General features: G+C 36.0%; 1 protein-coding gene across 2 annotated transcripts in view; it reads left to right on the forward strand.

The window, feature by feature from the left end:
• Nucleotides 1–27,187, forward strand: part of Parp8 (poly(ADP-ribose) polymerase family member 8) — a 182,359-nt gene that overhangs the window by 94,189 nt on the left and 60,983 nt on the right. For both annotated transcript variants that reach the window (XM_046456280.2, XM_046456281.2), the window contains exons 4-8: nucleotides 5,511–5,548; nucleotides 20,023–20,112; nucleotides 20,645–20,715; nucleotides 22,090–22,167; nucleotides 23,994–24,088. In XM_046456280.2, coding sequence (XP_046312236.1) covers nucleotides 5,511–5,548; nucleotides 20,023–20,112; nucleotides 20,645–20,715; nucleotides 22,090–22,167; nucleotides 23,994–24,088 — 372 coding nt within the window. The remainder of the gene's footprint in view (nucleotides 1–5,510; nucleotides 5,549–20,022; nucleotides 20,113–20,644; nucleotides 20,716–22,089; nucleotides 22,168–23,993; nucleotides 24,089–27,187) is intronic.

Consider the following 27,187-nt stretch of genomic DNA (forward strand, 5'->3'; position numbering starts at 1 on the left):
TGAGGTGTTAGAAATAATTGGTAGATTCTAGTTTTAAACTTGTGATTTTGAGGACCTCTCACTGTGCAGGTAAGTATATATGAAACACCTATCGACTGACCGACTTTCTCTGACAGAGCCCCTTAATATAATTATAATATAACACATTCCAGAATTCTGAAGGTCCTCCTTCCCAGGAATAGGAATGCAGAGCTTGCTTCAAGGTTTTCTTTCTTCTCAGGCTCAGCTTCTTTGGCATCCTCTTGACAATTTCTTTTGCCTGCTTTGTAGCATTAAGTGCAGCCTAACACTTAAAAAACCACTTAAGCTTTGCACTTTGTACTTTTTTTGGCCCTGTCTATTGGATCCTCTGGCATCATCATGCATGTCTGCTTCTACTGGATTGCTTCCTTTCGAACCCTGTAAGCTACAAAGTGAAACTGATTAGGATTTTCCAGTTGTGGTAATTTTCCTTCTGGTATTCTACCAAGAAAATGCTGTAGCATAAGGAGCTGATGAATCATTTTGCAGTGCTTTTTTTTTTTTTTCTCCTTGTATTTGAAAAAGTAGGTATGGTTATGAACATGGGCATTGTCTCTCAATATCATGAGTACAATACTACCATACAATAAAGTCATCAGTGTTACCTTTGGTCTCTGATAAATGTAATATATTTAATTTTTTTTAAGCAAACTGAGTTCCCCAGAGACATTTCATTCATGTACAATTTCACTAATGTAATTTTTTTTTTTTAATTTTTTATTGTGGGTTGTTCAAAACATTACAAATTTCTTGACATATCATATTCCACACTTTGATTCAAGTGGGTTATGAACTCCCACCTTCACCCCATACACAGATTGCAGAATCACATCAGTTACACATCCATTGATTTACATATTGCCATACTAGTGTCTGTTGTGCTCCCCTGCCTTTCCCATCCTCCCCCCTCCCCCCTCCCCACTGCTCCCCTCCCCTCCCCTCCTCTCTCTCTACCCCCTCCACTGTATAACCCTGAGGGTCTCCTTCCAACTAATGTAAATTTTAATTTGCTTGTGCTGGGACTAAAATTCCCCAGCACCTGCTGCTCTGTGTCTGGCATTGTCCTAGGGGCCTTACACCTGTTAAACCATTAAATAATCACAAGCAGGCATAGAAGTCACAGGTATGGATTCTCCCATTTCACTGAAAAGCATTTGAAGCTGAGTATTTTGAAGTAACTTTTCCTATAGTACTCGGCTATGAAGTCTCAAAGTTAGAATCTTACTCCTTTTTGTGTGACTCAGGCTAAAGCAGGCTGCATAATTGGAGTTAGATAAAGGAACAAATTCAGGCTTCATTTTGTTTTTAGGCATGATTTGAAAAACAAAACCAACTGCTGTTGGTTGAGATGGAAGGCTGTTGGGAATTAATTCAGCTTACTACTGAGTATAATCTTTGGCGAGGTTCCGGGCTTCTGCCACATAGTACTGCCAGATCAGAAGGGGTGCTCTGATCAGTAATTTCATTTCTATATAATTGTTTACTGTGTAAACAAGTGAACTATGGGAAAAAAATTCATATGGGGTCAGAGTGTATATTTCCCTAACTTGTTTGAGGCACTGCTGGCATGGACATTCTATCTGCTTGTTATTGGCATTTAACTCAGAGCCATGATTCCCAAAGCTAGGATCTTGGCTGGGGTCCAGCATCTGCCATTTGTTCCTGCCTTCTAAGTCCCATTACATATTTTCCTAGTAATATTTGCTTATATTTTATACTATTGTGATACCTTCTTAATCTGATCTCTCTTCTCTCTATCCTAAGTACTATCTACTAGAGTAATTTTTTTTTTTCAAAATACAATTCTGCCTTACAATCCTGTGTTTCATATTCTGGTTCTTTTGTATAATATTCTTGAAATGACAAATTTATAGAGATGGAAAGCTGATTAGTGGTTGCCTGGTGTTAGGGATGTTGGGATGAAAGGGAGTTCAATGTTCCTCTAAAAGGGTAGCCAGTGGTGTTGGTTATATGAAGCATGTGTGATAAAATGACAAAACTACACACAAACTTATCAGTTTCCTGGCTTCAGTGTTCTACTTTAGGTACGTAATGTGTAAGTAATAGGGAAAAGTGGATGAAAAATATAGGAGATCTCTTTGTATAGTTTTTGTAACTTCATGTGAATCTCTGTTAACAAATTAAAAATTAAAAAAAAAAAAAACTTGTTTAAACTGTCAAGTTGGGCTGAGGTTGTAGCTCAGTGGTAGAGAGCTTACCCAGGATATATGAGTCACTGGGTTCAATTCTTAGAACCACATATAAATAAATAAAGATCATTGACAACTAAAAGAATATACGTTTTTAAAAAACTGTCAAATTTCTTTGTCTCTCATATCCACTATTTCATATTCTCTGTGTCTCTTGAATTAATTGTCCAAAGTTGTCTTCTATAAATCTTTTTACTTCAGTATTACTTCATGTTAACATAGTATTTGACTTATTTCAGGTTACCAAAAATTGCTCCTTGAATTGATCATTGAACAATTAAATATGCTTTGATCTCATTACTAATCATCCGTCTTTCCTACTAATTTTTTGGTCTTTCTTGTCTCTGCCTAAACTTTTTCAAGAACTAAGCAGCATGACAGGAATTCTATGGTGGAATCTTGGGGACTTGGGCTTGTGGACTTGCCTGGGATGTTGCCCTACTCATGACCGTTGTCTCAAAACACTAAATCCAGTCGCATATTCTAAAAGTCAGGGACTTTTTGAGAACTTCAGACTCAGTGCCATGAAATCAAGATGAGTCAGGAAACCCAGAATAGGAACTGTGCTTCTATTCATTCAAATTTATTGAGAATTTTAGCTCAGTATATGATTTTTCTTTGTATTCTGCAGTTATAATGTTCTGAGAAAATATTTCAGACCTTCTGTGTCTTTTTAATGATTTATTGTTTCGTTTCTTTGTATTTTGATAGGGTTCTATCGATTATTCAAACTGTGATTTTGGAAGTTGTCTACGTCTCCCTGTAATTCTGTTAAGTTTTGCTTCATATAATCTGCAGCTCTGTTATTATTAGGTACATAAATATTTACGATTGTTATGCCTGCTTCCTGATAAACTGACCTTTTCTAAAAATTTTGGGGATTGAGCCCAGGGCCTATAAAGTAAGTCATCATTCTGAATGATCCCTGTATGTCTTTGTCTTCAGCTACTCATGCTTACTGTTTGTACTGTCTATTATCTTTTTTATTCTTTACTTTCTTTCTGTGACTTTATATTTCACATGGATCCCTTAGAGACAGTTACTATTATTATTTTTTAAAATCAGTCTGGCCATCTTGTCCTTTTACACAGTGTGTCTAGTTCCTGAACATTTCATACCTTTGCTGGTATGGCTTAGATCCAGGCTTCATTTACTATTTGCTTTTAATTTGTCCCTTTTGTTTTGTTTTCCCTGTGTTCTTCTTTTTTTATTGTCTTCATTTGGGTTGTATGTTCCAAAACGAGTTTTAAAATTCCAGTTTAATTTATCAATTGCCTTTTCTTTTGTTAAGTAGCTATATATCCTCAACTTCTCTTTTGAGTTGTTTAGGATTTTTATTATATCAATTAATTTAACATGCAAGGACCCTGCACCTGTGTATGGCATTTGTCTCCTCTGAAACATAGCCATCATGCTATAATTGTTATATGTCTAACATTTACCTATGCTTTATTTATTTTATTTTTTTGGCGGTGCTGGGGATAGAACCCAGGGACTTGTGCATGCAAGGCAAGCACTCTACCAACTGAGCTATATCCCCAGCCGCTTACCTATGCTTTAAATCCTGCAGTATTATAAAAATTTATGATAAAAGGAGAACTTTGTTAAGGATATGGCAAGTTCTGCTGTGGACAGATTTTCTCTTATCTGAAAGTTTATTTTTCCTTCATTTCTGATGGGTATGTGGTCTTTTTTCTTTGATCCTGGACTCCAGGATGACAGCTGTTCACCTCTGCTGAAGTCGGAAGTTTTCACTGATGCTTATCATTGTTTCTTTGTATGTAATGTATAATTTCTTTAATAATTTTCCCCCTTATTTAGTTTTCAGGAATTTGATTATGTGCCTGGGTATCATTTTGTTTACACTCCTGTTTGGTGCATAGGTTTTGAGTCTCTTCAAACCATACACCTGTCTTTCACCCAACCTGGGAAATTTTCAGTTCCTCTTTCCCAAATTCTTCTCTTCTCAAGTTCTCTACTAGGCCTTCTGAAACAAATTACATAAATGTTTACTCTTTTGCTTGTGCCCCACATTGATGGTCGTGTTCATGTTTGTTTTTATCCTTTTCTGATTGGATTTTCCTTTACATACTTATTTTAATAACTATTTTAATGTCATTGTGGGTTAATTCCAATACTTGGATTGGAATATTTTTTTCATTTGACTACAGATTACATTTTTCTGTTTGTGCACAGATTGCTTTGACTTTGAATTGTATTGGGTTCACTTTAAATGACATTTTTTAATAAAATCTGTATCAAAAGAATTCAGTTTTTTTCCCTTTAACAGGCAGATGTTTTTGCTGAACTCAAACAGAATTTTGGCTTTTTTTTGTGGCTGGTGACTGCTCTATTGATTCACTCAAATAACTAGTATTGAATATGTGCTCTGTGTCATGCACTAAAATAGGTGACTATGCTACAAGTATAAATAGACAGGCCATAACCTCAAGAGATATGCTACTGGTTGATTGACATATAAAATTGAACTAATAAATATGCTAAATTCCTATATGTTACATTAGATAAATTCGTAGAAGCAATGATGTTATTGAGAAAAGCAGTTTTGAAATTGTTAAAATGCAACTTAAAAATTATTTTTGAAACAGTTTAATTCTTGTGAGAATAAAAGGTAGTTTATTTGTTGTATAGAGTGGTGATGGAAGATTGACTGATGAAGAATACTTCTTAAAAGTTTTAATTCTTGAATTAAATAGAAGGAATACATGCCTCTCTTTCCTGCCAGGGCATCTAACCCTGGGGGGCTTTAGCCCTGAGCCACATACACAGTCCTTGTGCACTTTTGAGATAGGTTCTTGCTGAATTGCACAGGCTGGCCTCAAACTCATGATCCTTCTGCCTCACCTTCCCAGGTAGCTGGGATTACAGCTGTGCACCATTATACCTGTCAGTGAAATGCGTTTTGTTATGAAAAGAGGATATAAGAAAATCTAAGCATGCCAAACAAATGTTTATAAATGACTTTTTAGAGATTATGGAAATTTAAAAAAAAAGACATATATATGCTAGAAAAATTATGACTTGGAAGAAAGAAATTTCAAAACCGTTAACAGAAAGATTCATTTAAAACTCTGTAAGTATGCATTAAAAATCTGTAAGCTCCCTATGTCACTGATAAATGAGGTTTTCAGGATCTTGTCTGGTCATAATTTCATTTTCATCTGTGTAAATGAATGTATAACATTGGGTTTGTTATGCTTTTCTAAGAGCATGTCTGCTTTCACAATAACTTGAAACTTTCTTTTCCTATTTTAACAGTGTATCCTACTCAGTACATGTGTCTGAAGATTACCCAGGTATGCTTTCCTTTTTGTTTTTGTTTTTGTTACAAATAATCATGTTCTAACTCCTTGGAATGTTTTTTTTTTCCCTTCTGGAGATATAAATATATATAAATATAGTGAGTGGTGAAGTGTTGACAGAGGAAGTCTTAAAAGATATAGAACTCTGTTGATTACTTGTGAAGTACATGTGTTAATCTGGGACATAGTTCAAAGTCAAAACAATTTACCATTAAAAAGCACTCATATGAGTTCATGTGATATCTTCAGCCTGTATCAATACATCATTACAATTAAAGGTTATCTGAACTGGTGTAGTCATTAGTTTTGACATTATTTGGCTTTTCATAATATACAATACAGGTAATACTTATTTGTTCTTTCTCTTTCCCCCCATCTCTCCCCACTACTTAAAATTATTTTTCTATGCTCTCCATATGTTTTAAACATAATATTATAAAAAACTAATTTATAATAATACAATGGGGATTGTTCATTATTAAGGGCATGCCTATTTTTAGAGAGTAATATAGAAAGCATACTTGGCATGCTTTACTGGATGCGCAAAATAAAATATTTTAAAGAAAAATATTGTTGGTAGATGGACATGAAGTCATTGTACTTATTATGATATTGTATATTTTGGACCCTGAATTCTTATAAATTATCCTTGGAAAATAAAAGACCTACTGCTTACTGTAAAAACTGTATTTATTGTGCTTCTCATCTGGGCTTCTTGGAGAGATGTTAACAATGAGAGGGGCAAAAGTTTAAATCAAGGTGCTAGAAGTAATGCCACAAATCAAAGCCTAATTTGAAGATGTTAAGTGAATTATTCTGTGGTATTAGATATAAGGTGGAAGATGCATTTAGTGTATGGTGTACCAAATGCTTAGCGCCCTCTTGTGGCCAAGATGTATTAATTGGGTTTTTCCTGCACTGCACAGAAGCATTTGGAAATATTAATATGTAAAAATTGAAATTTTAAAACAAAGTTTTTGTTATTATTTGTGCTGTTTTTTCCACTGAATTTCACTTCCTGGAACAAGTTTGTAGTGAATTTCAAGTATGATTTCCCCAAAGAGGAGGAGTATACATAAATAAACACTGTATTTGATCTACTTGATGAAAAAGTTGGTTTAGGTAGGCTGGAGTAAAACACAAAGAGGGAGGAAGGAGATTAGAGCATTGGGTTTTAAGTACTGGGGCAGAATAGTGAATTGGTTGTTGTGTCTAGTATACCAAAACACACTGTACACAGCCCAGCTTACCAAAATATTTCCACATAATTTCAGGGGATTCTAAATGCCTGCCTGTGTGAAAAGCCAAATGGGCAGTCATAACCTTCAAACTTGAAGAATTGTGCTGAGAGATTAAATAATATTTCCCAAGGAAATAAAATTTGATGGCTAAAAAAAGTCTACAGTTCAGTTTGGATTCCTGTTGCTTCTTAGGAAGAAGCAGTATTAGCATTTTTATGGTGATTTCTTCAAAGTGAAAGTTAATATGATAACATTTCCATCATTACTCAATTTTAATCCATGTGTATATTTACAAAAAGTTGTTAAGTCATTCTTAACTTTTCAAAAGACAGCATTATATAAAATTACGTTAGCTCTTTGTTTCCAACATTCATACCTGTATGTTTATTTATTTATTTTTCTTCTTCCTTTCTGGCATTGGTTAGAAGTTCCAGAATAAGTTTTAATAATGAATGGGGTGCCTGGGATGAGTGTAGGAACTTTAGATTGGGAAAAGGGGAGAGAGAAGAAGGGAAGGGAGTAGGAAAGAGACGGACATCATTACATGTTTGTACATGTATGATCGCACGAATGGTGTGGCCCTACTTTATGTACACCCAGAGAAGTGAAAAATTGTGCTCCATTTGTGTACAATGATTCAAAGAGCATTCTACTGTCATGTACAACTGATTAGAACAAGTAAATAAGTAAAAAAATAATTTTAATAATAGGTATGAACATTGGCAGCTTTGTACCTTTTCTCAAAATTAACGTTTCCAATTGCTTTCACAAAATCAAGTATCATTCCTTTTCTCATTTGTCACTTTTTGTTTAAAAACTTAGGGAATAGTAAATATTCATTAACTTCTTAGTAGCCAACTGTTGGAGTATTGTGTATTTTCTCCTTTAAAAATAAGGTGACATGTTACTTTCCAGGTGTCTAAATGGTGAGCTATAAAAATTATGTGTGTTGTTGTCATATACTTTGGCATGATAGACTTTTGGTTCCTGATGGAAGTAAACTGTTATACTTGGAGCAAGCAAGCCTGTCCAAGCCGTGTATCATTATAGTGATAGTTCCAGGGCAATTCTCTACCATGACTGTTCTGTTTTTCTCTTTCTTAGACATCTTTTAACTTGTTTTCTTCCTTAAAGTTACTATGTTGCTTAAATGGCCATTTTTTTTTTTTTAAGTAAACAGTATTTGATTTGGAGTTGTTAAAAAACAAAAAATCTTGTCTTTGTGGTTATTTCTCCTTTTTACTTTTTTTGTGTGTGGGGGGGAGAGGGATGCCAGGGATTGAAACAGGGGCATTTGGCCACTGAGCCACATCCCCAGTGTCCGTCTCTCCCCCCCCCCCCCCCCCCCCGCGCGCGCGCTTAAATATTTATATTTTAGTTGTAGTTTTGACATAATACCTTTATTCCATTCATTCATTTTTATGTGGTGCTGAGGATTGAACCCAGGGCCTTGAATGTGGGAGTAGGGAGCTCTTGTTGTGTTTTATTTAGAGACAAGGTCTCACTCACTGAGTTGCTTCATGCCTCGCCATTGCTGAGGCTGGCTTTGAACTCCTGTCTTGGGATTACAGGCATGCGCCACCATGCCCAACTCCTTTCCTATTTCTGTTGTTTATATTTGTTTTTGTCCTCCTCCACCACTGGTTTGTCTTCCAAAACATTTGTCTGTTTAAATTTCTTTTTAAATAATTAGCTCTTTTTATAGTTGGTTTTTAAGCACTAGTGTGGTAATTTCAACATTACCTTCAGATAATGCTCCTTAGGATTTTTTTTCTTCTACTTTTTTGTGATTATATATTTTAGTGATTAGATCATCATCTAAGCTTGGTATTATGAACTTTTCTTTGCTCTATGTAAATGTATCAGCATTATTCTTTTTTTAAAAAGATGAGCACACAGTAGCTTTATTTTTATTTTTATGTGGTGCTGGGGATTGAACCCAGTACCTCACACATGCAAGTTAAGCACTTTACCATTGAGCTACAGCCCCAGCCCCAGCATTATTCTTTAGAGTAAGAATTAAGTCACCCTAGCTTATGTCCCTAGGGGTGGATTTATCATTTTACAATTTTGCTCTGCTAGTTAGCCTGTGCCATCTATTGACACTCATTTCATAGTTTGTTTTTGTGAAAATTACAATTCTGTTTTATTGAGTCAGGCAGACACAATGGCATGAATGTAAATGAGAAACCAAATGATATGTTGACTCTTCAAAACAAAGTGCATAAATAGAGCAGCTTTCTGTCTTGTATTTTTTTTTTTTTTTTTGTGGATTTTATAGAGGAGATCTTTTTGGGGGATAGTGGAATAAAGAGCAGATGTATGTTATTTAAGTCACAGGTTGGCTGTGCTATAGTAAAAGAGCGGAAGTCTTACTTCTCATCTGTTCCCACCTTTCATTAGGAGGCTTACCTACTGATGAGAGTGAATTCTCTCACCTCTTCTATATTCCTCACTAGGATCTAGAGGAGTGAGGAGACAGTTTCTGGGTTCTCTGGTTCTTGTAAATCTTGGCTTAGCTTTGTGTATAAATCATTTAAAAATTAGAATCCTATACAGTCTCTTATCAAGTTAGAAACTCTAAAGTGTAATTGTTTAAATACTTAACAAGCATTTATATTTTGTAAGACTGTAGTGTTATTTTATTTTTTTCTTTTTTTTTATATTTTTAATTTTTTATTGTGGGTTGTTCAAAACATTACAAATTTCTTGACATATCATATTCCACACTTTGATTCAAGTGGGTTATGAACTCCCACCTTCACCCCATACACAGATTGCAGAATCACATCAGTTACACATCCATTGATTTACAAATTGCCATACTAGTGTCTGTTGTGCTCCGCTGCCTTTCCCATCCTCCCCCCTCCCCCCTCCCCACCTCTCCCCTCCCCTCCCCTCCTCTCTCTCTACCCCCTCTACTGTATAACCCTGAGGGTCTCCTTCCATTACCATGCAATTTCCCTTCTCTCTCCCTTTCCCTCCCACCTCTCATCCCTGTTAAATGTTAATCTTCTTCTCCTGCTCTTCGTCCCTACTCTGATCTTAGTTACTCTCCTTATATCAAAGAAGACATTTGGCATTTGTTTTTTAGGGATTGGCTAGCTTCACTTAGCATAATCTGCTCTAATGCCATCCATTTCCCTGTAAATTCTATGATTTTGTCATTTTTTAATGCAGAGTAATACTCCATTGTGTATAAATGCCACATTTTTTTTATCCATTCGTCTATTGAAGGGCATCTAGGTTGGTTCCACAGTCTTGCTATTGTGAACTGTGCTGCTATGAACATCGATGTAGCAGTGTCCCTGTAGCATGCTCTTTTTAGGTCTTTAGGGAATAGACCAAGAAGGGGAATAGCTGGGTCAAATGGTGGCTCCATTCCCAGCTTTCCAAGAAATCTCCATACTGCTTTCCAAATTGGCTGCACCAATTTGCAGTCCCACCAGCAATGAACAAGTGTACCCTTTTGCCCACATCCTCGCCAGCACTTGTTGTTGTTTGACTTCCTAATGGCTGCCAATCTTACTGGAGTGAGATGGTATCTTAGGGTGGTTTTGATTTGCATTTCTCTGACTGCTAGAGATGGTGAGCATTTTTTCATGTACTTGTTGATTGACTGTATGTCCTCCTCTGAGAAGTGTCTGTTCAGGTCCTTGGCCCATTTGTTGATTGGGTTGTTTGTTCTCTTATTGTCTAATTTTTTGAGTTCTTTGTATACTCTGGATATTAGGGCTCTATCTGAAGTGTGAGGAGTAAAGATTTGTTCCCAGGGTGTAGGCTCCCTATTTACCTCTCTTACTGTTTCTTTTGCTGAGAAAAAACTTTTTAGTTTGAGTAAGTCCCATTTGTTGATTCTAGTTATTAACTTTTGTGCTATGGGTGTCCTATTGAGGAATTTGGAGCCCGACCCCACCGACTGTAGATCGTAGCCAACTTTTTCTTCTATCAGACGGCGCGTCTCTGATTTGATATCAAGCTCCTTGATCCATTTTGAATTCACTTTTGTGCATGGCGAGAGAAAGGGATTCAGTTTCATTTTGTTGCATATGGATTTCCAGTTTTCCCAGCACCATTTGTTGAAGATGCTATCCTTCCTCCATTGCATGCTTTTAGCCCCTTTATCAAATATAAGATAGTTGTAGTTTTGTGGATTGGTTTCTGTGTCCTCTATTCTGTACCATTGGTCCACCCGCCTGTTTTGGTACCAGTACCATGCTGTTTTTGTTACTATTGCTCTGTAGTATAGTTTGAAGTCTGGTATCGCTATACCGCCTGATTCACACTTCCTGCTTAGCATTGTTTTTGCTATTCTGGGTCTTTTATTTTTCCATATGAATTTCATGATTGCTTTCTCTATTTCTACAAGAAATGCTGTTGGGATTTTGATTGGCATTGCATTAAACCTATAGAGAACTTTTGGTAATATCGCCATTTTGATGATGTTAGTTCTGCCTATCCATGAACAGGGTATATTTTTCCATCTTCTAAGATCTTCTTCTATTTCTCTCTTTAGGGTTCTGTAGTTTTCATTGTATAAGTCTTTCACCTCTTTTGTTAGGTTGATTCCCAAGTATTTTATTTTTTTTGAAGATATTTTGAATGGAGTGGTTGTCCTCACTTCCATTTCAGAGGATTTGTCGCTGATATACAGAAATGCCTTTGATTTATGCGTGTTGATTTTATATCCTGCCACTTTGCTGAATTCATTTATTAGCTCTAATAGTTTCTTTGTAGAGCCTTTTGGGTCTGCTAGGTATAGAATCATATCATCTGCAAATAGTGATAATTTAAGTTCTTCTTTTCCTATTTTTATGCCTTTAATTTCTTTCGTCTGTCTAATTGCTCTGGCCAGTGTTTCGAGAACTATGTTGAAGAGAAGTGGAGAGAGAGGGCATCCCTGTCTTGTTCCAGATTTTAGAGGGAATGCCTTCAGTTTTTCTCCATTCAGAATGATGCTAGCCTGAGGCTTAGCATAGATTGCTTTTACAATATTGAGGTATGTTCCTGTTATCCCTAGTTTTTCTAGAGTTTTGAACATAAAGGGATGCTGTACTTTGTCGAATGCTTTTTCCGCATCTATCGAGATGATCATATGGTTCTTATTTTTAAGTCTATTGATGTGGTGAATAACATTTATTGATTTCCGTATATTGAACCAGCCTTGCATCCCAGGGATGAATCCTACTTGATCATGGTGTACAATTTTTTTGATATGTTTTTGTATCCGATTCGCCAGAATTTTATTGAGGATTTTTGCATCTAGGTTCATTAGAGATATTGGTCTGTAGTTTTCTTTCTTTGAAGTGTCTTTGTCTGGTTTAGGTATCAGGGCCTCATAGAATGAGTTTGGAAGTTCTCCCTCCTTTTCTATTTCCTGAAGTAGCTTGAAAAGTATTGGTATTAGTTCTTCTTTAAAGGTTTTGTAAAATTCTGCTGTATACCCATCCGGTCCTGGGCTTTTCTTAGTTGGTAGTCTTTTGATGGTTTCTTCTATTTCCTCAATTGATATTGGTCTGTTTAGGTTTTCTCTATCCTCCTGACTCAATCTGGGCGGATCATATGACTTAAGAAATTTATCTATGCCTTCACTATCTTCTAATTTATTGGAGTATAAGGATTCAAAATAGTTTTTGATTATCTTCTGTATTTCTGAAGTGTCTGTTGTGATATTGCCTTTTTCATCCCATATGCTAGAAATTTGAGTTCTCTGTCTTCTTCTCTTCGCTAGCATCGCTAAGGGTCTGTCGATTTTGTTTATTTTTTCAAAGAACCAACTTTTAGTTTTGTCAATTTTTTCAATTGTTTCTTTTGTTTCGATTTCATTAATTTCAGCTCTGATTTTAATTATTTCTTGCCTTCTACTTCTTTTGCTGTTGTTTTGCTCTTCTTTTTCAAGGATTTTGAGATGAAGTATGAGATCATTTATTTGTTGGTTTTTTTCTTTTTTTAAGGAATGAACTCCAAGCAATGAATTTTCCTCTTAGAACTGCTTTCAATGTGTCCCATAGATTCCGATATGTTGTGTCTGTGTTTTCATTTATCTCTAAGAATTTTTTAATTTCCTCCTTGATGTCTTCTATAACCCATTGATCATTCAGTAACCTATTGTTCATTCTCCAAGTGATGTATGCTTTTTCCTTCCTTCTTTTATCGTTGATTTTCAGTTTCGTTCCATTATGATCAGATAAGATGCATGGTATTATCTCTACTCCTTTATATTTTCTAAGAGTTGCCCTGTGACATATGATCTATTTTTGAGAAGGATCCATGTGCTGCTGAGAAAAAAGTGTAACTGCTTGATGTTGGGTGGTATACTCTGTATATGTCAATTAGGTCTAGGTTATTAATTGTGTTATTGAGTTCTATAGTTTCCTTATTCAACTTTTGTTTGGAAGATCTGTCCAGTGGCGAGAGAGGTGTGTTGAAGTCTCCCATGATAATGGTATGGTGCTCTATTAGACTCTTGAACTTGAGAAGAGTTTGTTTGACGAACATAGCTGCACCATTGTTTGGGGCATAAATATTTATGATTGTTATTGGTGTATGGTTCCCTTAAGCAGTATGTAGTGTCCCTCTTTATCCCTTTTGATTAACTTTGGCTTGAAATCTATTTTATTTGATATGAGTATGGACACTCCTGCTTGTTTCCGAAGTCCATATGAGTGATATGATTTTTCCCAACCTTTCACCTTCAACCTATGTATATCTTTTCCTATCAAATGCGTCTCCTGTAGGCAGCATATTGTTGGGTCTTGTTTTGTGATCCATTCTACTAGCCTGTGTCTCTTGATTGGTGAGTTTAAGCCATTAACATTTAGGGTTATTATTGAGATATGGGTTGTTCTTCCAGCCATATTTGTTTATTTATGTTACTAAACATGGTTTGTTTTCCTCTTTGATTATTTTCCCCCCCTTTACTGTCCTACCTCCCACTGTTGGTTTTCATTGTTATTTTCCATTTCCTCTTCCTGTAATGCTTTGGCGAGGATGTTTTGAAGAGATGGTTTTCTAGCTGCGAATTCTTTAAACTTTTGTTTATCATGGAAGGTTTTAATTTCATCTTCCATCCTGAAGCTTAATTTCGCTGGATACACAATTCTTGGTTGGAACCCATTTTCTTTCAGTGTTTGAAATATGTTATTCCAGGATCTTCTAGCTTTCAGAGTCTGTGTTGAAAGATCAGCTGTTATCCTGATTGGCTTACCCCTAAATGTAATCTGCTTCCTTTCTCTTGTAGCTTTTAAAATTCTCTCCTTATTCTGTATGTTGGGCATCTTCATTATAATGTGTCTAGGTGTGGATCTCTTATGATTTTGCACATTCGGCGTCCTGTAGGCTTCTAGGATTTGGGATTCTGTCTCATTCTTCAAGTCTGGGAAGTTTTCTCGTATTATTTCATTGAATAGACTGCTCATTCCTTTGGTTTGGAGCTCTGTACCTTCCTGTATCCCAATGACTCTTAAGTTTGGTCTCTTAATGTTATCCCATATTTCTTGGATGTTCTGTTCATGGTTTCTTAACAGTCTTGCTGAGCTGTCTATGTTCTTTTCCAGTTGAAATACTTTGTCTTCATTGTCTGATGTTCTATCTTCTAAGTGTTCTACTCTGCTGGTAGTATTCTCCATTGAGTTTTTAATTGGTTTATTGCTTCCTGCATTTCTAGGATTTCTGTTTGTTTGTTTTTTATAACCTCTATCTCCCTGTATAGTTGATCCTTTGCTTCCTGGATTTTTTTGCGTAATTCTTTGTCGAAGTGATCTTTCATTGTCTGATTTTGCTGTTTAATGTCTTCCTTGATACTCCAGATCATCTGAAGCATGTATATCCTGAATTCTTTATCTGACATTCCATCTGCTGCAGCTGTTACCTCTTCTAAAGTTGCGTTGACCTGCATTGCTTGTGGTCCTTTCTTTCCTTGTCTTTTCATACTGCTTGCGTATCTTTCCTGCAGGTGCGGGCGGCGGCTCTGCTCTCTCCTTATTCCAATTGGGGTGTCGTGGCTGCCACGCCGGCAGGTCACTGGGCCTGTTCTGGGCGCTGGCGGCGGTTCTGTTCTGCCGCTACTCCAATTGGGGTGACAAGTGTACCACGCCGGCAGGCCACTGGGCCTGATCCGCCGGTCGGTTGCAGGTTTGCCTACCCTGCAGGCGCGGGTGGCGGCTCTACTCTGCCCCTACTCCAAGTGGGGTGACGTGTCTGTCGTACCGGCAGGCCACTGGGCCTGTCCCGCTGGTCGGTCGCAGATCTGCCCACCTTTCGGGCACAGGTGGAGGCTCTGCTCTGCCCCTACTCCAATTAGGGTGGTGTGTGTACCACGCCGGCAGGCTCCTGGGCCTGATCCGCCGGTCTGTTGCAGGTCTGCCTACCTTGGAGGCGTGGGCGGCGGATCTGCCCTGCCCCTCCTACCACGCCTGCGGACCCCTGGGCCTGATCTGCAGGTTGGTCACAGGTCTGCTCACCCTGCAGGCACGGGTGGCGATTCCGCTCCGCCCCCAGTCCAGTTGGGGTCACGTGACCACCACACCGGCAGGGCCTGATCCGGGCGTGGGAGAAGGATCTGCTCTGCCCCTACTCCAGTTGGGGTGACGTGTGTACCACACTGGCAGGCCACTGGGCCTTACCCGCCAGGCTGTCACAGGTCTGTTTACCTTGCAAGCGCGAACGGCGGCTCTGCCCTGCCCCTCCTACCACGCCCATGTACCACTGGGTCGCGGGTCTGCCCACCTTGCGGTTGTGGGTGGCGGGTCCGCTCCGTCCCCTCTCCAATTGGGGTCACGCGGTCACCACGCTGGCGAGCCACTGGGCCTGCTCCGGGCGCTGGCGGCGGCCCGTCTCCTCCCCTCTAGCTCGACGACAAATTGAGGAGACTCGGGTGTCTGTGCCTCACCCCCCCTACCAGGAGACCAACTGTTTATGTTGCCGCTGGTATTGATGAAGTTCTCTCCTCTGCCGCTTTCTGATGACATCAGATCTCTGCCATGTTGGTATCCTATGCGAATGGCAGCATTTCGTTCCCCTTGCTGGGCAACCAAAGCAACGGGTGAGTCCTGACCTGCCCTCAGCAGGACCCGGACCGAGAAGCAGTTTCCGTGGGCTCCTAGCCCCGGGCCAGGGAAGTTCCGGGAGCCGGAACTCGGCCGCTCCGTGCTCGGTGTAAGCTCCTATAAGTGTAGGCTCCAAGAAGCAGTCCCCGCGGGCTCAGTTCCGGGAGCCGGAATTCGGCCGCTTAGTGCTTGGTGTATGCTCTGATAGGAGCAGGGTCCAAGAAGCAGCCTCCGCAGGCTCCGCAGCCCTGGGCCAGGGCGGTTCCGGGACAGTTCCGGGAGTCGCCCCGCGCTCGGTGTTCGCTCCGATAAGATCAGGTTCTAAGCTATAGTGTTATTTTAAAAACACATAATGACAAAGCATTGATGTTTGAATTCAGAAATATTTGAGCTTCATTACTTTCTACTGGTATAATTAATTAATTACTTAAGTAATTTGAACAGATGACTTAATATCTCTGTCTCGATCTACTAATCTAAAATAGAAATAATAATTGACTTGCTTGGGAGATGACCTGAAATTACATAGAAAATTCAAGGAAAATATATAGGATCATACCTAATCTATGTAATTATTGCTTATAATTGTCATTTCTTTTAAATTACATAGTAATGAAGAATGGAATGACTTTACTTAAATTATGCTGTATTTGAAGTAGAATGAAAACAGTAGTTTAAAAGGGGCTTTTCTGTAGCTCTCTACTTATCTTTCCCAGTTGTTTATGAAAGTTCTGGTAATATCTGAATGCTTTGGTAGGGAAGCGAAGAGAAAAATATTCGTATTGTTGCCAGCTTTAACAAAGATCTGTTGGTCTTCTACAAAATGTACACATTAAACAACCTGTCTCCAGAGGTCTCAAAGCAAGACAAAACAAAATTGACAGTTCTGGGGTCAAGTAGAATTCCAGTGAGGAAATTTATTTTGAAAACATCCTGTTTCTGTTACCTTAAATGTATTCCGTAACCCTAATTATGTCCTACTTTGCCATTTCTAAATGATGATAATATTACAGGTGGAAAAATAATTCAAGGAAGATTTATATATAACTTTTAAAAAAATGTGTATTCATGGACCTTAATTTTATTTAGTTATTTTTATGTGGTGCTGAAAATCCAACCCTCACACATGCTGTGCAACCGCTTTACCACTGAGCTACGACTCCAGCCCCAGGAAGATTTATAAGTAATTGCTTATTTATTTTTGGCTTTGGGAATTGAACCAGGTGTGCTCTACCACTGAGCTGTATCCCTAGCCCTTTTTATTATTTTGATATAGGATCTAAGTTGCTGAGGATGGCTTCAAACTTGGCAGTCCTCCTGCTTCAGCCTGTCAAGTACTGGGATTACAGGCATGTACCACCAGGCCCTGCTGATGTTGTTAACAACAACAACAACAACAAAAAGGAAAACAGAATGGATTGGTACTGTTGTTGCAACCTCAGAGATCATCAACACGCCTCCTTGTTTTATAGCTAAGATTCAAACCTCCTCAGTAACATATCTAACATCACCCATCCTGTGTATTAGGACCTTGGAACTTTTTCATTTTATAAGTGAATGTTTTAGAAACACCTGATTTCCCTTTGACCAACATCTTTGTATTTCTCCCCAATCTGTTCTACTCTTTTCCAGTTCAGCCTTTTCCAGTTCAGTTTTTTTTTTTTTAAAGAGTCCATGTATATGAGATGAAATATTTGTTTCTGGCTTATTTCGGAAATAAGTCCTTTAGGTTCACCCTGTCTCAAAATAAAAAGGGCTGGGGATGTGGCTCATGTGGTTAAGCAACCCTGGGTTCAATTCCTGGAATCACAAAAAGAAAGAAAAAAAATAAAAGGATATGTCTTTGTGATCTGATGAGGCCCATTATATCATGGTAGTAATTTAATTGTTAATGACATGAAATCTGAGAACATCTTGATTTTTGGCTATCTTAAATCAAATATATATTCACATATTATATTATATTGCATCAAATCATTGTCCTATGGTTTACTTGTACTTTTTTGTGGATTTTATATTGTAAGAGTTGTTCTTTTTTCCCCCGTAGTAATGAATAGAGAATAGTTGTATACATTACTTTACATGAGACATTTTGATAGAAAATCCTTAAGTTATTCACTGTTTATTTCTTTTTAAAATTTTTGACTTAGAACTTTATAATCATACATAGTATTTGGGATTACCCTGGTAAGTGCATACTGGAAATGAAATTTTAGTTCATGAATGTTCAATCTGCCTGTTTTTTTTTTTTTTTTTTTTGTTTGAGGGGGCATGGTGCTGGGGATTAACACATGGTAGGCAAATACTTGACCACTGAGCTATACCCAGGATCTTAATACATGTTAGGCAAACACTTGACCACTCAGCTTCATGTTTTCTTAAGAATATCTTAATTTGCCTGCCTCTAGAAGGCTTCAGTAAAATCTCCGTCATCCCACAATGCCATGAATTGCATGATACCGCCCACTTTATGGATCGTTCAAGATCATCACTTCTAGCTGGTGGTCAGCTGCTACTTTTTGTTTTTCTAAAGCTCCCTTTTAATACTTATTTTCTCCCTACTTTACTCCAGTGAATCCATTCTGCATAAGTAAAACAGATAATTATGTTGATTTAGTAGTAAATAACTTTGAATTACTAACAGGGAAAGACTTAAAAAAAAATCTGGCTCTAATGGAAAGGTTTTATGCTTACCTGAAAGTACAAGGTTATAGCCAGAAGTGATTCTTGATAAATGGTCAACTAGCAGGCTAAAACATTAACTAAAATAATTTATAATAAATGGGTTTCTTAATCTGTGGTCCCACTTGATAGGCATGAAAATTTCATAACCTCCTTGATGGTATTTGAACATTAAATAAAGCACTATTTGTGATTAACAGTAGTCAAAGTCATGAGGCAGAGTTGTTTTGTTTCAGGGATAATCGACTCCCACTCCCCTGAATAACTGTTAAAGACTTAATGTCTGTTGAGAGTCTTTTGCAGTTAAGCTGTAGGTGCATATTTCTATCATTGACTTATTCTCAAAGTCTAAAAACAGTACAGATGTTTTTTTCAGAAATAAAGTAATGACTTAGATAACTATCAATTAAGAATCATGTTCTCACTGTACTGACACAATATTATGAAAAGCTGGCTCAGAAAGATCTTGTAACATGTATTCCTTCAGTCATCTCAATACTAATTTCCCTTAGCAGAAATTGATCCATGTTTCTATTATTCACTGGTAATATTTTATTTATACAATTTAGTAGGTCCTTGATGGGTGCATTATAGAATCATCATTAATGAATTAGTTCATTAAATAGCTGTCTTACAGATTCTCTGCAGTCAGCAATGAGAAAAGGACAGTAAATACCTATTACATTTCCATATACTTGTAGATACGTGTCTATCAGAACAAAGTGTTGAACTTATATATTATATTATTTTTCCAGAAGAAACAAACAATAAATAAGAAATGCAAGGACTCATGGAATATTTTAATGCTCTGCATACTCAACTTGAATAATGTGTGTGTATATATATATATACATATATATAATTGATTTAGGGAAGAATGATAATTGTGAGACTTGATTTATATCAATTAAAAAAATATACAGTAGAGGGCTGGGGATATAGCTGAGTTGGTAGAATGCTTAAGCGCCTTGCATTCACAATGCCCTGGGTTCAATCTCCAGCAGCAGCACCACCATCACCACCACCAGCACCACCACCACCACCAACAACAAAAACCAACGGTAGAACATTATGATTTCAACAGAATCTTCAGTTCAAATTCTTACATGATTTGACTGAATTTCTTTTACTGTATCATGTGCTCTTGAGATTTTTCCCTCCACACTTTCACCCTGCTCCTTATGGTTCATATTGATAGAGAGCAGGAGCCAGTTGAGGAAAACCAGTTACATCTGAATGATTTATTGCCTCATGGAATATTAGAAATGTATTTGCATAGGGTCTATCTAAAGTCTGTATTTTAAAGGGAGACTATAAAAATCTTTCATCAGGCCATTTATGCATAAATCTGAAATTTGCTTCATTTTTTTAAAGAGTTTATTAGAGTAGCAGTGTGTTCTTTATAAGAATTGGAACTATTACGTGATCTGAACTTTCTTATTTTACAATTTTATTTTACACTGTGCCTTTAATTATCTATATATTTTTTTGTGTGCAGACAATACATATGTGTCAAGTTCAGAAAATGATGAAGATGTACTAGTTACTACAGAGCCAATTCCAGTAATTTTTCATAGAATTGCAACAGGTACTAGTAATACTTTTTTTTTTTATCCTAGGTTGATTTTTCTTAGTTGATGTAGCTTTGTGTCTTTTATCTGAGTTAACTAATATTCACCTTTAGCATCTATTAATCTGGTTCTATGTGTATACCTTCTGTTTAAAAACTATTAGTTTGTTATAAAATAAATTTTAAAACGTGAGTTAATTGTTTCAAAAACCTCGTTTAAATGTATTATGTTGACAATGGCTGGTATATGTCATTTCCTTATATATTATTTTTCTATTTAATGGCAATGAAAAATACTGTAAATATATTCTGAGAGCTGAAGAAATTTGTATACTGGTGCTTTAGTTTGATAACATCTTTACATACACTGAAAAAAAAGTCAGAATAACTTTCATTATTGTATTTTTCCCCAATACGATAAAATTATAAAATATCCTTTAGTTCTTTGCAAAGTAGAGGGAAGGGGTAGTTTTAGATGGAAACTCATGAACACTTGGTGAATGGTGTCCTCAAAACTAAAGTAATTTTTAAAATTATAACTTTATTTCAGAACTAAGAAAAACAAATGACATTAACTGTTGTTTATCCATAAAATCCAAACTGCAAAAGGAAAATGGGGAGGTATGTAAGTTCTATTTTTGTTTTTTGTAAACAGCATGAATATGTTTTAAATTTACCATGTATTGGGAGTTAATATCTCATTGTTACTTAGATTAAAATTGAATGTTGTGAATGAAAATCAAGCTTGTGAGTTAGGGACTTTTTGTGTGGTAAGGGGAGTGACCTAAAATTAATTTTGAGAATTAATTTCCCTTTAAAATAATAGAAAAGAACATTTGGTTAAAAAATGGTTGAAATGCGTGCCAAACATAATTTATTCTGTTGATTACATAGAACTCCACATGGCTATACATAATTTTGATGGGACCCTTAGGATCGGTATAGTCTTATTATTTATTGTTCAGTATTTTTTTTAAATTATGTCTTCTCCCCACTTTTTAAAAATTCACTTGAGTCTATGAATAAGTAACATGACATTTAGAAATATATGTGCAGTGGGACAGTAGTTCTTTCCTTGAAAGCTATGCGCTTGATGCAGCTCCCTTCCTGTTAAGGGTTGTGCCATGGATCCTTCCTTTGTTTATCCACAGTGAGAATTGCTGCTTGCTCCACACTATTATTGACCAAATGCTATTCTGAAAGTCCCCTTTTCTGGTTGTTTTATTTTCCTTAAGAACTTGAAATTTAGGAATGAATATTTCATATAAAATATTGGATGAATGGATTCTTGCGCCCCAAAGAAGTTATCTATTGTTTCTGACATTGTTAATATTAAGGCGATAATAGAAATACCAATAAGAATTTTCATTTTTTTTTTGTACTCAGTCCTCATAGCAGCTTTGTGCATTTAATTAAAAACTGAAACTTTTGAAGTTTAAGCATTTAAATACCTGTTTGAATTCTGAATTCTAAAATAAGTTCTATATACTGAAAGGTTTTTTTTCACAATGTGATTCATATTTATGTTTATAATTTGATTTTTATATTATCACATTCATTCTTTTTTATTTTGATGTTGGCAATAGAAGTGAGGTCAGTCTTGGATAAACAATGCAAAGAGACTTGTTAATAAAAATTATACTAGTATGAACTCGCCAGATGTTTTGTCAAAGGAAAGCTGAACATATAATTGATTATACAAAGGTTTTTAATACATATAAGCTTTTAATGCATATCAGATAATAAATTACAAATTTTAAGATCAGTGAAAGAAAGAAAGAAAACTTTCCAGGAAGTTATATTTTATGAAGAGGTCAATGCATCTGCAAAACTTCCTCTTATTACTCTTTTATTTGTTATACTACTGCACCAAGAAATCTATATATAAAATTGTTGTACTATGCATAAAAGCTTTCTATTATGGCAAATTTATTTTCAAATGGAGGCAAAGTAGTTTGACCATTAAAATTGTCTTATTACTCTCATTGTTTTAAGGAGTCAAGACAAAATAGTACAGTGGAAGAGGATTCTGAAGGTGATAATGATTCTGAAGAATTTTATTATGGAGGACAGGTAAGAAAACCTGTCTTCCAAATATCTAGTCTCAAAGTTCTGATATCCATGTTTATCTTAGTACAAATCAGTACCTGAGAGTTAAGAGACCTAGGAGTTCATCATGATTCTGTGACTCACTAGAAAAATCTGTATAATTGATCTGTTTCTCATTTTTTCTACATATCCTCAGAAACAAGATTATCTTTTTTTTTTAACTGTAATCATTTATTTACTTTGAAGTTGTCTTAATTCATTCCAGAAATTTTTCAGATTACATTTTCTTATGCTTTTAGCTTTTACTTTGGTTAAGTATATATCACTTAGTGTTTTGAAATAGGACACAATAAAAACGTTGATTGTTAAGCTTTATAAAATTCCATGGGTCCTGATTATTGAGCTATTCCTTATTCATTTGTATTTGTATTCACTGTGGTCAGAAATTGCTATGAAGTAATGTCGTAATTTAAATGTATGAAAATAGCCTAGCTATATATATTTATAAAATAACTCATCAAATTTTTCCAGGATAATATTGAAATTTAAAACCGAATATTTGATTTTTTAGGAAATGGGTTATATGTTCTGTTTCTTTATCACCCTTGATCAAATGTGCTTTGTAACTTGGGCAGTATAATAATAAGAGGGTGGTTATAATGTAAAATAATTCAAGCAATTCTATTCAGTCAGAATCAAAAATTTGTAGTTTGTTAGTTAAGCATAAGCAAATTACTAGAAATATGGACTCAATAAAACCAGGTTTCTTCTCTCCAAGGAATAATTTTCTAGTAATGGGATAGTTTTCCTAATGAAAAGATTCTTTAACCAATATAATACTTGAACACGATGCAAAATAATAAGTTTGATTTTTGTTTCATTATTGATTGTTATAAAGGGGAAGTAAATGCTTAGTAAAATATTTATCTAGAAGTTTTTGAGATTATCTGGCAGGCATTTATTTCACTCCTTTTTAACATTTCCTTTTTCTTTATGTCAAAACAGTGTAATTTTAACAATGAATTATTTTAGCCATATGTGAACCTAGGAACACCAGTGAATTATCTTTTTTTTTTAAATGAAGTTGAAAATATCCATGGCAGAACACAGAGTGGCCTGTCCAAAAGATAGTGTTTTAGTTCTTGTGATTCTTATTATCCTTCAGTCACTTCTTTTTTTTAATTGATTTTTTAAAAAAGTAAATGACAGTGGAATGCATTGCAATTCTTATTACACATATACAGCACAATTTTTCATATCTGGTTGTATATAAAGTATGTTGACACCCAATTTGTGTCTTCATATATGTACTTTGGATGATGATGTCCATCACATTCCACCATCCTTGCTAATCCTCTGCCCCCTCCCTTTCCCTCCCACCCCTCTATCCTATCTAGAATTCATCTACTCCTTCCGCCTCCCTATCCCACTATGAGTCAGCCTCCTTATATCAGAGAAAACATTCTTCATTTGTTTTTTTGGGGGGATTGGCTAACTTCACTTAGCATTATCTTCTCTAACTCCATCCATTTACCTGCAAATGCCATGATTTTTCTCTTTTATTGCTGAGTAAAATTCCATTGTGTATATATGCCACATTTTTATTATCCATTCATCTGTTGAAGGGCGTCTAGGTTGGTTTCACAGTTTATCTATTGTGAACTGTGCTGCTATAAACATTGATGTGGCTGTGTCCCTGTAGTATGCTGATTTTAAGTCTTTTGGGTATAAACTGAGGAGAGGGATAGCTGAGTCAAATGGTGGTTCCATTCTCAGATTTCCAAGGAATCTCTATACTGCTTTCCATATTGGCTATCTCTCAGTCACTTCTGAACCATCCCTTTCATCAGGTGAACTATGATGGGGAACTACACAAGCACCCACAGTTGGAAGCTGACTTATCGGCAGTGAGAGAGATATATGGGCCACATGCAGTTTCTCTCAGGTAAATGAGTGCCTTCGGTGAATAAAAATTAAAATTGGTTATGCATTTGGATTCTCTGTTGGAGTAGTTTACATTTAAGGAATTTTTTTGAGGGATATTTTATTTGAATATTTTTGAGACGTGTGTGTGTGTGTGTGTGTGTGTGTGTGTGTGAGAATTCTGTTTCTATTTATAGAAAATGGCAGATTTATGTATATTTTTGTATGTGTGGTTTAAGATTTCAGTGATTACATTAAAGAAACTAGTTATTTTGGAGATTTAGTTTGAAGAAATAGTAGTCTTACGAAGTGTCAATTAATCACTGAAGTAGGTTTGGTCAGCTGGGTTCATCCTGTTTTATCATAAATCAAGGCCATATTCTTGTGAGCAATAAAAGTAAATAATGCAAAGCCACATTGTGATCTGATCCCTAAAAAAGAAGACATAAATTTGCACAGCTCTTGTTTGAATGGTAATGTATTTTATTCTTCACTTACCTAATAATTGGTGATAAATTTCCACTTTTTATATAGTCATTCAGAAGATCTCATTGTCCTTATTTACCTTCTTTTTCCTCTCTGTAATATAAGAAGAAGACTTCTCTGGCTTTAAAGTAGCTTCCAGCTGGTATTCTGGTTTCTTGTTCTTTGCCTGTAGTTTAGCCTTTTAAGTCTCCATGGAATTCTACACTCTCCTGGCAGTCTGACCTCAGTTCCCCCCTTATCCACCCAAATCACCCAGAGGCCCTTTACTTCCCCACAACTTCAGGCATTTGCAGATCAGTTCTCTCCTCAAGGAATACTTCCCTTCAAACCCGGTTACTGCCTCTGTTTAAGCCCCCATCTACAGGTCTATTCTCTGAGCCACCTTTAAATGTTTAATGCAGATTAGCTATTTTGCCCTCTGGATTCCCCATATATTTATTTGGCATTTGTCTTATTTATTCTGCTTCTCATGTGTTTTTATAATTAGTTTACTTCCCTCTCCCTAGACTGAATTCTGTGAATGTTGAAGCAGTACTATTTTCTTGTTTCATTTTGTTTTGCTTTGTTTTTTTAAATCATTCATCTAATATCGTGCATACCATTGCATGGGTCATACATGAAATACACAATTTATGGTGGATTCTTGACTGTTGTCAGTGGTACCATCTCTGAAAAAGGACAGCTACATTATCTCGTTATAACTCCTTCTGTGGACATATTCATATTTTGAGAGAGCAAACAAATATTTTTAATGGGTACTTAGGACACAGCTATAATTTATAATTGCCAAGTTTATCTTAACTACAGAAAAAGCCCATCACCCCCTGCAGCCTCAGCAACCTGGGACCATGCTCAGACACTCTCTCACTTGTGGAGGCACTGCAGTTGAGTGACTGTAAAGGCATTATATTTAGAAAAGCAAATCTTTGTAGACTTAGAATATTAGCAATTTTTTTTGAGAGAGAGAGAGAGAGAGAGAGAGAGAATTTTTTAATATTTATCTTTTAGTTTTTGGTGGACACAACATCTTTTATTTGTATGTGGTGTTGAGGATCAAACCCAGCACTGCACTCATGCCAGGGAAGCGCGCTACCGCTTGAGCCACATCCCCAGCCCCAATATTAGCAAATTGTTTCACAGTTGTTTTCTGTTAATATGGATATTCAGTCAATGTTATAAAATAAATGTATTTGTTAATATGGATATTAGTTTATGGATAGTCATTCAATATTATGATATAAAGGTATGAAGAAGGCAATAAGGACTATTTATAAATAGTCCAAAACAATAGATATTTTTTATAGCAATCAAATTTTGCTTTAAAGTTTAAAACTTTAATTTTAAACACAATAATGTATCCACTGAAGCAAAAGGCTATGAAATACATTTAAGAGACAAAATACAACAACATAAAATAGGATAACCTTAGTACTTATTGACTGCTTTTTATATTTAAAGGCTTTTCTAAAACACATTTCAGTACTTTATAGGCTTCAGTTAAATTATTATGTACATAAGAAGTTATTTGTTCACGATATATTTATTAAGTACTTATGATGATCTGTGTTTGTATTTTTATTGTTAACTCTTGAAATTTCAGTCAAATGAAGTACCCAAAGTCATAAATGGTTTTGTTCTTTTCCCTTGCATATTTTGCTTATAACATTCTTTGATCCAATTTAAATCTTAATGAATACAAAACGTACTCTAGCCTGCTCTAGATTTTCTCTAGCTTCAGAGGATGACTCCAGAATAAATGCTTTCCTAGAGTTCTTGTGGTATAAAGGTGAATTGTAGCAAGACTAGTTTTTATTTATTTAAAATAAATAAACATCCTGTACCTTCAAATGCTGAGACTTGGACTCATGGGGAAAATGGCAGTTAAGCATAAGGTCTTAGAATCATCTTCCTTGCATAGTTCTTAAGTCTGTTGAAACAGACCATTCTAATTAACTGTTCTTTTACTTAATTGAGGCTTATAAGAACTTAATGGAGTCTGAAGAACAGAAGTACCTCAATATGCACAATAGGCTGTTTGGTGTCATTTTTTTATGTGACATTTAATGAGAAAAGCAACTAACCACATCTGAGTTCTTTGTGAGAAATGGAAATACAGATTGTCAAGATGGAGGAAAAACTCTCTTAAAAACTGAGTAAAAGAAGGTACAGAAATGGGACCCATAATAGATAGAATCACCCCACAATCCTCTTTCCAATGTAGTAGGAGATGCAATTTTTTTTGTGTGTGTGTTATGCCTCTGAGATTTTTGAAGATGTTTGTTACCACAGCATAGCTTAGTCTACATTGAAGGATGTCTTTTATCAAAACAAGATCTTGCATCAGATGTTAGTAATACTTTTTCTAGCATATTGCTTCTCCACCTTCTGCCTCTAAGTGTGGTGGGGAAAAAAAAAATAAGTCTGTCACTAAAAATTGGGAAAGCGATGATAGGAGAGGCACAGAGAAAAGAAACCAGTGGAAGAGTATTTTCCAAAGACATGAGAGCATAATCTAGATGGAGCTTCAGATGCCCAGATCCTGGACACTCATCTCACCAAGGATGTTTAAGCTGACTGCAGAGTTGTAGCAGCTATTTATTCAGTACATTTTAAACACTTTTATTTTATTTTATAA

Source organism: Marmota monax, unplaced genomic scaffold (genome assembly GCF_021218885.2).
Source record: "Marmota monax isolate L192 unplaced genomic scaffold, Marmota_monax_Labrador192_F-V1.1 WCK01_AAM20220418_F8-fsc00037, whole genome shotgun sequence".
Lineage (NCBI taxonomy): Eukaryota > Metazoa > Chordata > Mammalia > Rodentia > Sciuridae > Marmota > Marmota monax.